This window comes from Acomys minous (genome assembly GCF_964271855.1).
Source record: "Acomys minous genome assembly, chromosome: 2".
Taxonomy (NCBI): Eukaryota; Metazoa; Chordata; class Mammalia; order Rodentia; family Muridae; genus Acomys; species Acomys minous.
The window spans coordinates 122,268,419-122,283,988 of NC_140484.1; the positions used below are offsets into that span (position 1 = coordinate 122,268,419).

Here is a 15,570-nt window from a genome sequence, read left to right on the forward strand (position 1 = left end):
CACAAAAAGGAATGCTTGTCTGCCTCCTATAACTTTCTAGCAAATAACAGGCATTGCAGAGTAAAGTGGCTTTCATCAAATGACATTTTAAATTGAACTAGTGGGTTTTTTCCCCCATTTTCTACTTCGTTAATCTCTTTTGGAGATAAAAGCATGGCCTGCCTTTGAGACTTTTTTTTATTATTATTATTATTATTATTATTATTATTATTATTATTATTATTATTATTATTATTATTATTATTATTATTATTCTCTTTACATCTCTATCACAGCCCTCTCCCTCTTCTCCTCCTGTCCTGCCCTACCACCCTCTACCCCTTTTCAACCCTCCCCTTCTCTTCAGAAAAGGGGAGCCCCAACAACAACAACCCCTCCCAATACGAGTCCCACCCATCAGGACTGAGCACATCCTCTTCCACCAAGGCCCAACAAGGCAGCTCAGCTAGTGGAAAGTGATCCAAAAGCAGGCAACGGAGCCCACTTGAGAGACACCCACCCCCTCTAACTGTTAAAGGACCCTCATAAAGACCAAGCTGCCCATCAGATACATATGGGTATGGGACCTTAGTCCAGTCAATGCAAGCTCTTTGGTTGGTGGTTCAGTCTCTGTGAGGCCCCATGGTCCTTGGTTAGTTGGCTGTGTTGGTATTCTTCTGTACTTCTTGTCCCTTCTGGGTCCCTCTATCCTTCCCCCCAACTCTTCCACAAAACTCTCTGAGCTCCACCAAATGGTTGGCTGTGGGTCTCTGCATCTGTTTTGATCTGCTGCTGGGTAGAGCCTCAAAGGACAGGTATGCTAGTCTAGTCTCCTGTCTGCAAGCACAGCAGAGTATCATTAATAGTGTCAGGGTTGGTCTCCTCATGGGGTGGGTTTCAAGTTGGCCCAGTCATGGTTTGGCTCTTCCCTCAATCTCTGCTCCATCTTTATCCCTGCACACCTTGTTAGCAGGATACATTTTAGGTTGAAGGTTTTGTGGATGGGTTGGTGCCCCACTCCCTCCACTGTAAGTCCTGCCTGGCTATAGGAGATATGCTGTTGGGGGTCTCCAGCTTATCCCACAGAAAATACACACACACACACACACACACACACACACACACACACACACACACACACTGGTCTCCTTTCTTTCTCCCAGTCCTGATCTCCCTCAACCTGATCTCCACCCTTGATCCTCTTCCCACGTACTCTCCTACCCAGTTCTGTGTCTTCATCCACTTTCAATGTCTATTCTACTTCCCCTTCTGAGAAAGATCCAAGAATCCTCCCTTGGGCCCTCTTTGTTACTTAGTTTCTTTGGGTCTATGGATTATAGAATGGTTATCCTGTACTATATGTCTAATATCCACTTATAAGTGAACATATATCATGTGTCTTTCTGGGTCTAGGTCACCTCTCTCAGGATAATATTTTCTAGCTGCATCCATTTGTCTGCAAATTTAAAGATTTTCCTTGTTTTTAAGAGCTGTGTAAATATGACACATTGTGTTGCCAGTTTCTGGCTAATACAAATAAATCTGCCATGAACAGAGATGAACAGATGTCCTTGTACTATGGTGGAGAGTCTTTTGCATATATGCCCAGGAGTTGGTATAGCTGGTTCTTGAAGTGACACTATTCCCAATTTTCTGAGAAAGCACCAGATTGATTTCCAAAATGGTTGTACAGGTTTGCACTCCTATTGCCAATGGGGGAGTATTCGTTCCCCTTTCTCCACATCCTCACCAGCATGCGCTGTCACTTGAGTTTTTGATCTTAGCCATTCTGATGGGTGTAAGATGGAATCTCAGAGTCATTTTGAATAGCATTTTCCTGATGGCTAAGGATGTTCAGCACTTTTTAAAGTGCTTCTCAGCCATTAGATTCCTCTTTTGAGAGATTTCAGTTTGGCTCTGTACTCAATTTTTTCATTGGTTTCCTGGTTTTTTTTAATTTCTTGAGTTCTTTATATATTTTAGTCATTAGTCCTCTGCCAGATATAGGGTTTGTGGAGATCTTTTTCCAATCTGTAGGATGCTGTTTTGTTGTATTGACAATGTCCTTTGCCTTACAGAAGCTTTTCAGTTTTATAAAGTCCCATTTATTAACAGTTGACCTTAAGAGCCTGAACTGTTGGTGTTCTGTTCAGGAAGTTGTCTTCTGTACCAATGAGTTCAAGGCAATTCCTCTCTTTCTCTTTTATCAGATTTAGTAAATCTTGTTTTATGCTGAGGTCTTTGTTCCAATTGGACTTAAGTTTTGTGCAGAGTGATAAATATGGATCTATTTGCATTCTTCTACTTACAGACATCCACAACATCAGCACCACTTACTGAAGATGCTTTCTTTTTTCTACTGTATGGTTTTGGCTTCTTTGTCAAGATTCAAGTATCCATAGGTGTGTGGGTTATTTCTGGGTCTTTGATTTGATTCCATTGATCAATCTATCTGTTTTACGCCAAGGTCTGTAAAGAATTGTGTTGGAATTTTGATGGGAATTGCACTGAATCTGCAGTTACTTTTGGTAAAATGGCCATTTTTACTGTGGTTATCCTACTGATCCATGAGCATGGGAGAACTTTCCATCTTCTTATATCTTCTCCAGAGACTGGAAGTTTTTATCATACAGATCTTTCATTTGTTTGCTTACACCAAGATATTGCCCACCCATAAAGTTCCTAGAATGATGAAATTACCCAAGCAGTCACACTAGACAAGAAGCAGAAAACAAAATTATCCCCCAAAGTCATAATCTCCCTAGAATTCCAGGCAAAATTCATGTTCTAAAACACTTTATTCTCTAACTAGAAAACATAATCTAAAAATACCTACCATCTTAGACTTTATTCTTTCATATCCAGAGAAATGTTCATGAGTACCTGCTCCCAAGCCATTATTTATTAAGTTACCACCAAGCCTGATGACTTGTGTTCAATCCCCAGCTCCCACATGGTAGAATGTGAGAACTAACTTTTGAAAATTATCCTCTTACTTATACATATATACCACCTGGTGGGAAAATGTACATGTAAGCACATGTGAACACATATATGTATGCATACAAACACAAAATAAAATTTTTAAATATTATTTTAAAATACTATGAAAACAGTATGAGTTAGAGAAGTGAAGGGAACTTTCTTTGATTATAATAGCAGCTGATACTGGACTGAGGCATAAATACATTACAAAAAACTTGGAGTAATAGATTTCCAAATCAAAATATAACAAGACTTTGATTATTAATAGAATGAGGGTGGTGTTAAACAAATGAGAAAAAAGATTTGAAAAACTAGTGGTCTGATAAAGGACATTGGGAGCCACAGGAAGGGACTTGAGTTTGGCAGGGAGTAAAGGCATTCTGAATTTCAAGTACAACATTAACACGTTCCAACCCATTTCTAAACAGTCAGCTGCTGTGTGGATAAGAGAATGCAGAGACTGTCAGAGCGCCATGCTATTGGATGCTCAAGAGAGATGGGAGTGTCAGGTGCCACACTACTGGATGCTCAGGAGAGATGGGAGTGTCAGGTGCCACACTACTGGATGCTCAGGAGAGATGGGAGTGTCAGGTGCCATACTACTGGATGCTCAGGAGAGATGGGAGTTCTTACACTATGGTCACAGCTGTGCTGGAAGAAAGATGATGAAGCCCAGAACAAAAGCTGAGTAGAGTATAACTTCCTCATGGATTGAACTAAGAACATAAAGGGAAACAGTGTTAAAATTCTTGAATTCCTGGTGTAAACCACTAGATGAATGTTGGATGCATATGGCACAATAAGGAAGGCTTGGGAAGTAATTAGAGATAACGTCTGTCATTGTGTTTTAAACTTAACGTTCTTATTTCTTTGTAGCTCATCTATCAAGTTTCTCCAACTACTTTACAATCTTTGTTGTGTATTTCTTTTCTATCCTCATGTACCCAGCACAGCAGATAATAAATACTTGCTAAATTTAATTAAATTGAAGTGTTCTTACAACAAAACTTGAGCCAACATTTATACGCCTTATGTTTAAAATATTAAATACAGATGTAGTATCAAAGACACTGCGTGCTTAACTTTGAAAAGCAAATGCTATAGGAGTCTACACACACACACACACACACACACACACACACACACACACACGTTCATAACTTTAAAATGCACACACCATTAAATCACTGGTGATATAAATGAAATTATAAAGCAAAGTTTCCTTTTGAAAGTCACTCTAAATCATCATATGTTGACCAGGTGTTGTAAAAGATGTCAAGTCATACTCTAGTTTTAGGTTAATTCTAAGAAAAAGGTCAGACATTGAATATCCTTCTCTACTGAGTCCTTTTGTAAACTTTTCTTTATAACTTCATATCTAAATACTTTTTCTTATAATTAAACTAAAAATAAAAGAATAAAAGTTGACATTTCTTAACCACCTGATGCATATGAGGATCTTGAAAGACTAGAAAGCTTAGTCATTGGCACAACCAAAGTACTAAAGAAAACCCGTGTAAATATACACATAGCTCATGTTCTGTTACAGCATGGTTAGGAGTTGGCGCTCATGTGGATAACTAACTGCCTTTGGCATCAGAAAAACTTTTCCATCATTTTACTGCTATCCTTTTGGGAAGAAGCCAAAGGAAATATTTGATTATTTATTTTGTAATTTATGATATGCCTTTTATTAATCTGACCTTTGACAAATAATTCACTGTCAATTCGGAAATCTAGAAAACAGCATTTCTGTAGTATACATTCCACCAGAAATTATATTAAATGATATATGAGAATTAAACAAATATTAGCTCTATCGCTAAAAGTCTATGTTTTAATGCTTATTATTAAAGCTACACAAACTTGTATTTTAGCAACTGAAACTTATTGGGACAAACACCATCTGTACTAAGCAGAGCTACATGGGAGCTCAGGGAGCTCCACATTTCCACAATGCAACATCAGCAGAGACATCCCCAGGCACAGGCTTCACATTTCTTTACCTACTGCCTGCAACACTACTTCAAACACATCTACCGACAATTAGACCCAACTGCATTGGACAAGCATTCTCACAGCATGGTCACCAATACAGTGCATTGTATGTTTGTGGTTTTGTAGACTAGCTAAAATAGTAACTAATTTAGTTTGGTAATACCAATTTAGAGCATCTAACATATGGCAAATGCTCAATATATTCCTTATTCTTCCCCTTTGCCCCAATCTTTAGCCAAAATTTGGTAATAGTCAAGGAAAAAAGTTCAGTCCCAAGGCCAGCATATGTGTCTATGGCACAGGTGTCTTCAAGGCCTCCACCTCCAAAGTTTAAAGCACAAATTTTCATGCTCACTTTAAACTAAGCCCCCACTACACCAGCTTACAGTATTTATAATCTTTTATCCACAATATTATTCTAACATAGGTCAAATATAGCAAGGTTTGAAATAATTCCCTCCTGTCAATTATTCTTTTTTATGAACACTTCATCTAAGAAATCCACTCAGCAACTTACAGCACAGAGTCCTCACCAAGCACTTCTCCAATGACAGAAGAGCAATAGCCAGACCTTACATGAACTTAAAAACCCTGATGGGACGACATTAAAACAGGAAGGAGAAGAAAATCTAATGTTGATAAATTTCACAGGGAAAAAATAAAATGCATGGGATTAGATTGTACACATGTGGGGGACTGTTATTCTATGTGGAGTAGATACGCAAGGCCTTACAACTGGGACATTTCAGCAGTCTCAGGGAAGTGAGACAGCAAGACGTCAGACACCACATTATATTCTGACTCTCAGATGACAACATCTTATATGTCACACTTCACTTTTTGTGAAGAGCATAGACGTTCTGGGACCCAGGTAAACTGCTGGTTCAATTGAGGATGTATTTACATTGAGTTTATCAAAACATATTCTTCATTTATTTTCCAGTTGCTTTCAGTTGCAGACAACTGATTGCTAGTGGTCCAGGAACACTTCCCATAAATATTCTACCTTCACTGTTCCAACTTTCTGCATCATAAAACAAGAGAAGATTCAGAAGCCACACTAACATATAGGAATATCCTAGGATGACAAATCCAAAAAAGGTGCAGACATAAAGCAGGAAAAGCCCCTGATTGGACAGAGCTTACAGACTAGAATAATTCTTTGTTCAAAAGAATATAAAAATTAATCATTTAATGGCTCTCTGCTCTCTGTTGTCCTTAAACTTATTTTTCATTTCAATTAAAAAAGATTGGCACATTAAAGTCCCTACAGTAGATGTTTTTAAGTGAGTTACCAATTGCAGGGCCTAGATTTTAATTGATACATGACATCACTGACTTCACCTAGTCTTTCTGTACATGGGCAGATATAGGTAGAATGACACAAAAAGGGTTAAAAGCCCATCTCACATACTACAGTTTGGTGCTACTCTTGCAGCTCCCATGTTCACACGGTTTACATTTCAGTCTTTTGCGTTCATTATTATTTCACTGGACTCCTTCGCTGGACAGTGGATTCCATAAGCATAAGCTACCAGTAACAGTGCACTGAACAGTTTGGTCACTGAAATGAATTTCCACATGTGCAGGACACTTGTCACTGTTGACTGGGTTTGGAGTCATTTAGGGGACACAACTCTGAGTCTGTACATGAAGATGCTTCCACAGAAATGTAACTGAGGAGGGCAGATCCACCTCCTATGTTGGGGTCATGGACTAAATAGAAAGAAAGAAAGAAAGAAAGAAAGAAAGAAAGAAAGAAAGAAAGAAAGAAAGAAAGAAAGAAAGAAAGAGAAAGAAGAGAAAAAGAAAGAAAGAAAAGAAGGAAGGAAGGAAGGAAGGAAGGAAGAAAGCAGGAAGGGGGAGGGAGGGGATAGGAGAGAGGGAGGAGGAAGGGAAGGAAGGAAAAGAAAAAGCAAGCTGAGTACCAGCACTCACCTCCCTGCTTCCTGACAGTAGATGAGCTGTGACAGAGCAGTGACCAGCATTTCTGCCACCATGCCCTCCCCCGCATAATGAACAATGTCTCCTCAAACCAAGAGCCGAAAGAAGCCGTTCCTTCCTCAGGTGGTTTTTGCCAGGTATTAGCAAGAAGGGAAACTAGCCCACAAGATACAGCTTGAAATGCCCGGCCTTGTTACAGAACTCAAAAGAGCTTATCCCTAGGTAAATTGTCCATTCATAGTTACCACTACCAAATGGTGTCTTTCAACCATTAAAAATGCTATTAAAAGATGAACTGGTGAACATGGTGGCAGCATCTGGATAATATGTGTACTATCATATCACAGCAAATGACACTGACTTCTTGTAGACTTGGGAATTCCAATGAGTGTGTTATCACATGTGTGTTTAAAGATTAGTAGTGCTGTTTTAATGTTAAAGTTTTGTCATGACAATTCATCCTTAACTCATTTCTCCCATAAAAACAACAGCACAGGCAGAGGATGAAATCAAATAGGCATGAGAGAGCTGGATATACAGGTACAAACATGTAGCCCATCGAAGGAGATTTCAAGTTAGAAAAGAAGAATCCTAAAGTGCATATGGCAGTGAGCTGAGTCCCTTCTCAAATAAGTGAGAATCACTATGACAGAAACGAACCAGATGATATCAAGTTCTCCCAGCCCCTCAACGCTAGCCTTCAAAGCACACAGGAAACGGTCTCAAATTCAAGTTTTTCCTTCTTCTATTTAAAAAGAAAAAAAAAGCCTATAGAAATGTTTTAAACTTTACTTACCAAGTTGGCCATATAAATTGTGAGCAGCCCTCTCCTGTAAATAATTTTTAAAAAAAGAAAGATTAAGCTTTGATCTGACTTTATAATCAGTTTATCATTATCAAAACTCTATCAAAAACAGTTCCCAGGAGTCTAAAACCACACTAATACCAATATGTTAGAAAGTAAGCCGATTGTGTTGAGTTCTCCTGTTACTGTGCTGAGTTGAACTTACACTGATTCTCGAGGTCATTCTAGTAATATAATAAGTAATAATAAGATTCTACTTGTTTGTCATTAAACATTGTAGATTAATATTATATTATATTGTCCAGGCTAGTCTCAAATGTCTGGATTCAACCAACCCTGTAGAAAATCTGGTACTTCTGGCTCGCACTGATATATCCCAATTGTGCTAGAGGACCCATAATTCAGTAAGGAGAAATTCCAGAGAATTTACCTTGCCAAAAATCAAGACCAGAACAATTCCGACTAAAGACAATTTTATCAAAATGTCAGATTATCTTTTTATTTTATACACAAGCAACTGCTCAATTTGTATATAGGAAAATACAATCCATTTGTAACTGATCACAAATCCTACTATTTAAAACATTAATAAGTAAGTAGTCATGTGAAAAGGAACTTTCTCTTTCCGCGAAATGAAAGGTCTCTAAATATGGCTTCAGAAAAAGAACTATTTTTATCAAACACATTTAATGAGACCTCAGATAGAATCTCAAGGATAATGGCAGCTTTATTAACTTATTAACTTTTGGTGTGTTTGAGAAATAAATGAAATATATTCTGTTCTCTAAGGAAAAGGTCTCATGATTAAGAGATCAGTGGCAGAGTGCAAATAATAAACAGAAATTTCAAAACCTCACTCAGATCTGAATGGCAAGCACTCTCAGGACCCAAGAGGGAAAGTATTTCGTATATAAAACAAGTGCTAGCAGCCGATCACCCTCGAGTGAATAATCATGCCAGCTCTATATATCAATATTATATGTGCAATTGTCTTGATGTCATAATCATATGCATTCTTGGCTGTTCGTTGTTTAAAATAGCTAAAACTTTCAATATTTGTGAAGCTACACAAAGACAGTACGAATTAACACACTGATGAAATAAATTCAGGAAACCAGAAGTCTAGTTAAGCTTTGTTCCCCTAATATTTTATCACTAAAATGAAGAAACCGAATTACATACCTGCTGATACTTTTTGAAAGATAAGATTGTCTAAAGAAAATAAATCCTCCATTCATGTCTTGGCAGTAATTAACAACTACTTAATTGGACTTAAGGCCAGGAGAGAAGTCTTGACTGGTACTAGAAACCTAGCCAACTGCCCATGGCTAGTGAGGTCACAGATCTCAGGAACCCACAACTGCTACCTTACTAACCAGCGTAATTCCTAAGTGCATTCTAAATACTTACTCTCATACCCACAGATTAGTGTGCCTCCCACCCCTCATCACCGACACTCCTCTTTGGAACAGATGGAGACCATCACAGAAAACTGGGCAAAATGCAGAGGAAAAACTGACTGTGGTACCAAGCCCCAATGGCTACATTTACAACAAAATTCCTGCCCTAAAACTCAGGGAGTATCATGGAAGAAGGGGCAGAAAGACTGTAAAAGCCAAAAATATATATATATATACAGAAAAATAAATAAATAAATAAAAGTAATCACTGGTTTATATTAAAAAAAAAAAAGACTGTAAAAGCCAGAGAAACAGGAAAGTTACTATAAATGACAGACATGTTTCACCCATAATACTCCAACAATATGGCCGACTGAATAAGACAGCCAACACCAAAGACACAGAAATGGGGAAGAGGGAACTGTCACAGGGCCTCACCCCAACCAACTAAGAACTGAAGACAGAGAAAGAATTAGTGTACTCCAGAAATGGGCTCCTAATTTGTTAACCAATACCAAGTCATCAACCTTAAAATCATATACATATAAATCAAATAGAATTTAGAAGGTTATAGTGTGTGTGCATGTGTGTGTGTGTGTGTGTGTGTGTGTGTTTGTCCTCTAACCTCAACACATGACTGTGTGTGCACACAGTCTCACACATAATCTTTTTAATGTTTTAAGTCATGTTAAGATGTATAAGGTTGCTTTTTTTTTCAAGTTGCCAATTATAATTTACAAAAAAATAATCCCCTGGCTTTAAAAAGATATGTACATATAATTATGAACAAACCTAAAATAAAAATCCTCATGAGAGGGCCTCTGGCAACCACTGGATCCTTCACCCTCACCCAAGGGCTTTTTAATTTTTAATTTGGGCCATCCAATAACAAGCCTGAAGCTAGGTGATTTACTAAGCAAAGGTGAAAAGCAAAGGAAAACCTCAGTTTCCACTCTGAACTGTGTATTTCCAAATCAGGGCCCCATACTTACACAGTAAAAAGGGAAGACACCTATAATGGGTTAAGAAGTGAAATACGGCTCAGTTTAAAGGGGTACACGCCACCTGCTCTGAGTGCAAATAAGATAAAGACATACAAATGCCAGAGAAACCTCAGTTCCCATACTTCATTAGGTCCAGCCCCCCAGATGCTTTGCTCTGGCCACCTCCTGTTTGTTTAGTATTTGTCAGAAGACAAGACCAGTTCTTGGGGGTCACGGACAAGGGAGAGCAGTTCAGGGACTTGAGCACGAAAAGTAAAATTTTACCTTTTCCCTTTTTAAAATACTTAAAAATAAAGAAGTCAACCCCTGCCCCACTGCTGTACACAGCCCTTTTGACTCCTGACATTGATTTAAGGGAGAGAAAGTGTGTCAACACTAGACGGGCTGCCTCACTGTTCCATCCTTTGGCTTGTCCCTGGAGTGTTGTGCTGTCCTGCTTGGGAGCTGCAGTGGTCCTGGGACCAAAATGAGTATTTGCAAAGAAGTTTCCACTGGGCATCTGGGTGGAGGGTACTTGAAAGATCCAGTTCAGGGTCAGCAGGAGGGGTTAGCAGGAGGGGACCCTCAGGGGTGGCCTCTGCCAACCACTAGTACCCAAGAGCCAAGTGAGATGTGTGGGTATCCAAAAGGATTCCGCATGCTGGAATCCTGCCCACTCTGTGATGCCACAGCTCTTTCCATCCATCAGCACAGTGTAACTGATCTTGAGGCCCCACATGCTTGTGCCCCAGGTCCCTTTCCTTAGCTAGATGGAGCCTAATTACCCTCAGCACTGAACCTGGCTCTCTTGGGTTCCTGGTCTACCTCAAGTCTTCCATACTTTCCTTTGTATCAGCTACACATCACAGCATTGGTTGCCTCCTTGAGGTTAACTTGTAGCCTGGACAGAAACTCATTCACTGACCAGCTCAGCTCATTCTCTCATTTACTTCAACTCATGTCCCTTCTGCCTTTCAGCATTGCTGACAATGGTCTAAAACCCTTGAGGGCCTCCTCAGCCTGAGCTCGTGATTTTTATCAGGATGAATCATCAGCGCTAACTTCCTATAGACCTTCAGTGCATCAGTTTCAAGCCTATCTCATGACAAAGGTTTAGTTGACCCTTAGGAACAAGGTCATTATGATAAGCATTATTAAAGAAGAGCAGCCATCACTCCTCCCCTCTCAAGCAGCTGCCCAGAGGCCAGGGAGACCTATGCCAATAATCCAGCAGCCCCCTACCTCCCTCTGAACCTCCTGAGATATTTATTCATATTCTCTCTCTCTCTCTCTCTCTCTCTCTCTCTCTCTCTCTCTCTCTCTCTCTCTCTCTCTCTCTCTCCCTCCCTCCCTCCCTCTCTCTCTCTTCTGTCTCTTCTGTCTCCTCTCTCCTCCCTCTCAGAAACCTGTAAAGCTACCACACAAAAATTTACCAACTGCACTAAACTACTGCCATATCAAATCCCAGCAACAACACACCTATACTCTTATAATACTTTAACATATTAAAAAGTACCCACACACCCTGCCTAGATCCTAAACAGTAGCATCTTCCAACAGTGCTATTATTATTTTTCAATGAAGTACTAGCAGTGTTTCATTTTGAAACTTTACCACCTTTATTCTTTAGCCAATTCCAAGGTTCTGAATGATATCGGATACTGCATTTCCTGAGGTACCCAGGGAGTCTAGCAGGAACAATCTAACTTTTTTTTCCTATTAAATACTTTTTATTTTTTACATATACATTTATATTACCACACATATATACAAACTACCTATAGCAAGAACCATGACACAATCAGGAATCATATAAATGTTACATTCATAGTGATTTGGCTATTTGTATTTGGCAAAGTTGAAGAAAACATCTTTCCTCTCTTGGTGAGTCTAAAATTCTGAATGAAAATCAATATCTATCATATCTCATCTCTATCAAATTAAAACATCTATCTAGACCTAAAAACATCTTAACCCCTAAACAGTTAAGCTTAATTGTAGTTCCTGCCTTATAATTATGTCTGTCAGATGTATTGGGCCAGAGGCTGAAGATGATGCTCCAATGTTTAGAAAATTTTGGGTGACTGTTCAGGTAGCAAACTGTCTCTGTCATCTTCTCATTTGGAAAGCTACTAACCTGAACTCCTGGTATTCGCAGGTAATCAAGTTTATTCCTTCTCAAGTCTCTGATGGGGTTAAAGGCCAGATAGTTCAGTTTTACAACCTAACTTCTTAGTTCTAAATACATACATATCTTATTACTAAATACTCACATAAAGCAGGTCTACATCCCATAAAGAGGAGATAAACAGAAGCAAAGACAGTTCCCAAACAGTGTAAGTCTATTAAGACTGCTGCATGACTACCTTAGAAAGCCCTGGGAGGGATAATCTGTCAGCACACTGTGTAAGTACTTCCCCTGTAAGGTATAGGACTGAGTAGGACAAACTTGCGTCTGTCAAAAGGCTATCCCATTCACTGAACAGGTCAAGCACATTGGAGACTGGTGGCAAAACTTAGTGGTGGAAATGCAAGTATGTCAAGAACTTAGAGACCAAATTCACAGGACCCTTTGATTTGCATATTATATCCTTCTTTTCAGCTTTGTCCTGTCTGTTTAGATGGGTCTTAACTTCTACAGTACTTAGTAACTTAACCCAAAATTGTGCTTAAAATGAAAGTGAGGTTTTCATTTTAATCTATCTTTAAACATACTGCAGTTTTTAACTTATCCAAAGTAAAACTAAATACCAAGGCAAATTCCACAGCAACTCTGAAAAAAACAAAAAAACAAAAACAAAATCCATCAGAAGAACTTCTTTCTAGACCATGAGGCACCTCCTAGAGTCAGAGAGAAAAGGCTCCTTCTTTGCAGCCCTCCGGGGGTAAGTAGACGTTACCAAGCTTCCAGCTGAGCTAAGATGAGGCCTGTTCTTTGTGGCACAAGTTTTTAAAGCAGCCCTGGAAACAACATCAAAGCTCTCTCAGAAGCTCACAGTGATGTGATTAGGACTCAACGCAGCATCCTTCTCTTCCTAGGTACAAGGGACTAATTAACAAAGCACTCTTAACTCTGGGAGAATTAAGACGACTGATGCAGAGTGGAAGAGTACAACAGATGAGGGGCAGGGAGAAGAAAGAAGCGGGTACATGGGAGAATAGAAAGACCCATTTGCTGGTATCTACTGTGTATACAGAAAATGCATACAAGAGATCTGCATGCTACGTTTGCATCTCAAAACTAAAAAACTATTGCACAGCAAAAAACAACAAACAAAGCCCACCTCAACTAACATCTGGAATGGACCATAGTCTATAACATCAAGGATCTTCTGTGATGACTACTAAAACTGAAACACTAATGTAAAAAGCTCTCTTGGAGGCTATATAAGCAAAAGGCTTAAAAAGCAATCAATGAACACAAAAAGCACACTAAGGATAGCAATCCCAACATCATTTAGCTCCCAGACAACAGCTCTCCATAGCCTCAAATGTTACGTTGGTTGTGGTCTTATACATCTTGACTTTGGTGCCACTATAGTTCAACTCTATTAACATTATAGAAGAAGAACAATTATAACTCAAATGCCCTATAATCAGCTTCTAAACTGGACCAAAGTAGGTTTCTACCTGTTGTGAGGTGATAAAATATTAATGCTGAGAAGCTGAAAAGTTAAAGGTAGAGCAAGCAAAAATAAATATATAAAAGTCTTTAAATCATCTAATGATGCAATGAAAGAAAAACAAAAATGTTTACAAATAATAAAATAGCAGATCTAACCTAACCCATCAATAAATATTAACCAAATTTTAGAGGACCAAATAATCTAAACTAATAGGATAAATACTGTTTAAAAATCCAACTGCATACCATCTGGAAAAAAAAAAGAAGAAGCTTTAACACAAAAACACAGACACTTGAAATTAAATTTAAAAACATAGACTATACACACAACCAGAGTTGGAGGGCAGCAGTGGCTATGCTAGCATGACTGGGAATGCTGTGCAGGCTTTCTGCTCAACTAAAAAAATAAACTTTGGAACAAGCAAGCTACCTGAGCTCTTGGAAGATACTTGACACTGACAATACTGAGAAAAGCATAGGAACAAGCTATCTGAATAAAATCATTGTTGAAATTGACTTAAAGACAAAAGCAAACAATTTCTAACCATAGCTGGAGATCTTATACTTTTCACAGCAAATGATAAACTCAGACCAATGAATCTGACCAGAAAAAGATCATCAGTTTTCAACAAAGACTAATTGTCCCACGTGTCTATTTTGCAATATCTAGTGACATGTTTTAGCTATCCCAGTTTTTTAAAAAAGAGCCAATATCATGTATGATCTCATATACAAGACAGCTTCCCCCATAAAGAGCTCTTCTATAAAAAACAAAAACAAAAAAACTGTCAATGTTTTCAAAGTTGAGAAATTCAGCTATGGATAACATCATCAACCCTGGCCTCATTCAAAGGTAGAAATGATTATAAATGAGCCAAAGATAAACCATTATATTAATGGTCATAGAAAAGACATGGCAAAAATTCTACATCTATTCATGGTAAAGGTTCGCAACATGCTAGGTTAAATGACCTTTACAGAGCTGATGATGCACACACAGAAACACTACAGCCTCTAGCATCACAGTTGATGGTAAAAAACTCAGTGCCATTTGCTACTGTCAGGATCAAGGCTGGAAGACTGCAATAGAAACAAAGTTTCCCACTGCAGGTAACATTATCTCCTATAGAAATTTCCAAGGAATGTACCAGCAATTCCCAGAATACACGAGTCCAGCAAGGTCATGAGTCAAGATAGAACAAGTCAATGGCATTTACATGAAGTAGTAATAACCATACAGAAAGTGAAATGCAAAACATTATATACGCATACTTCCAATAATATACAAAACTTAATTCAAAAATAGATGAAAAGCTGAAATGTAGTAGCTAAAAATACAAAGCTTTTAAAGAAAACGGGAGTAAATCTTTAGGTTGTGAATGTTTCTCAAACATGGTACCAAAAACACAAACAACAAAAGTTTAACAAAAAAGAGACAGGCATGGGGAATAGCTGTACTTTTAACACTCAGGAAACTGGGGAAAGAAAATCACAAGTTCATGACCACCCTAGAATAAACAATGAGTTCAAAGTCAGCCTGGAGTATACAGGAACACACTGTTAAAAAAAAAAAAAAGGGAAGAGGAGGAAGGACAGAAGGAAGAAAAACAAAGGCAGTCAGACAGGCCTTAATGAAAACATTTTTTGTGTTCTCAAAGACATGCCCAAGAAAGTAGTGAGGCAAAAACACAGAACATGGTGAAATATTTGTAAATTCCAGACGCAAGAGGCTTGCATCCAGAGTATCTAAAAAACAGTTTCAAGTTAATGGCTAAAAAGTAAGTAATCCAATGGCAAAATGACATTTCTTTATAGGAGACACACATTAAAAGATGTCTGGTATCACTAGTC

The 15,570-nt window shown here is 38.4% G+C and overlaps 1 protein-coding gene across 1 annotated transcript in view; it reads right to left on the reverse strand.

Annotated features, from left to right (window-relative positions):
• Positions 1-15,570, reverse strand: part of TMEM135 (transmembrane protein 135) — a 165,254-nt gene that overhangs the window by 117,081 nt on the left and 32,603 nt on the right. Inside the window, exon 4 of the mRNA XM_084759687.1 lies at positions 7,703-7,736. Coding sequence (XP_084615813.1) covers positions 7,703-7,736 — 34 coding nt within the window. The remainder of the gene's footprint in view (positions 1-7,702; positions 7,737-15,570) is intronic.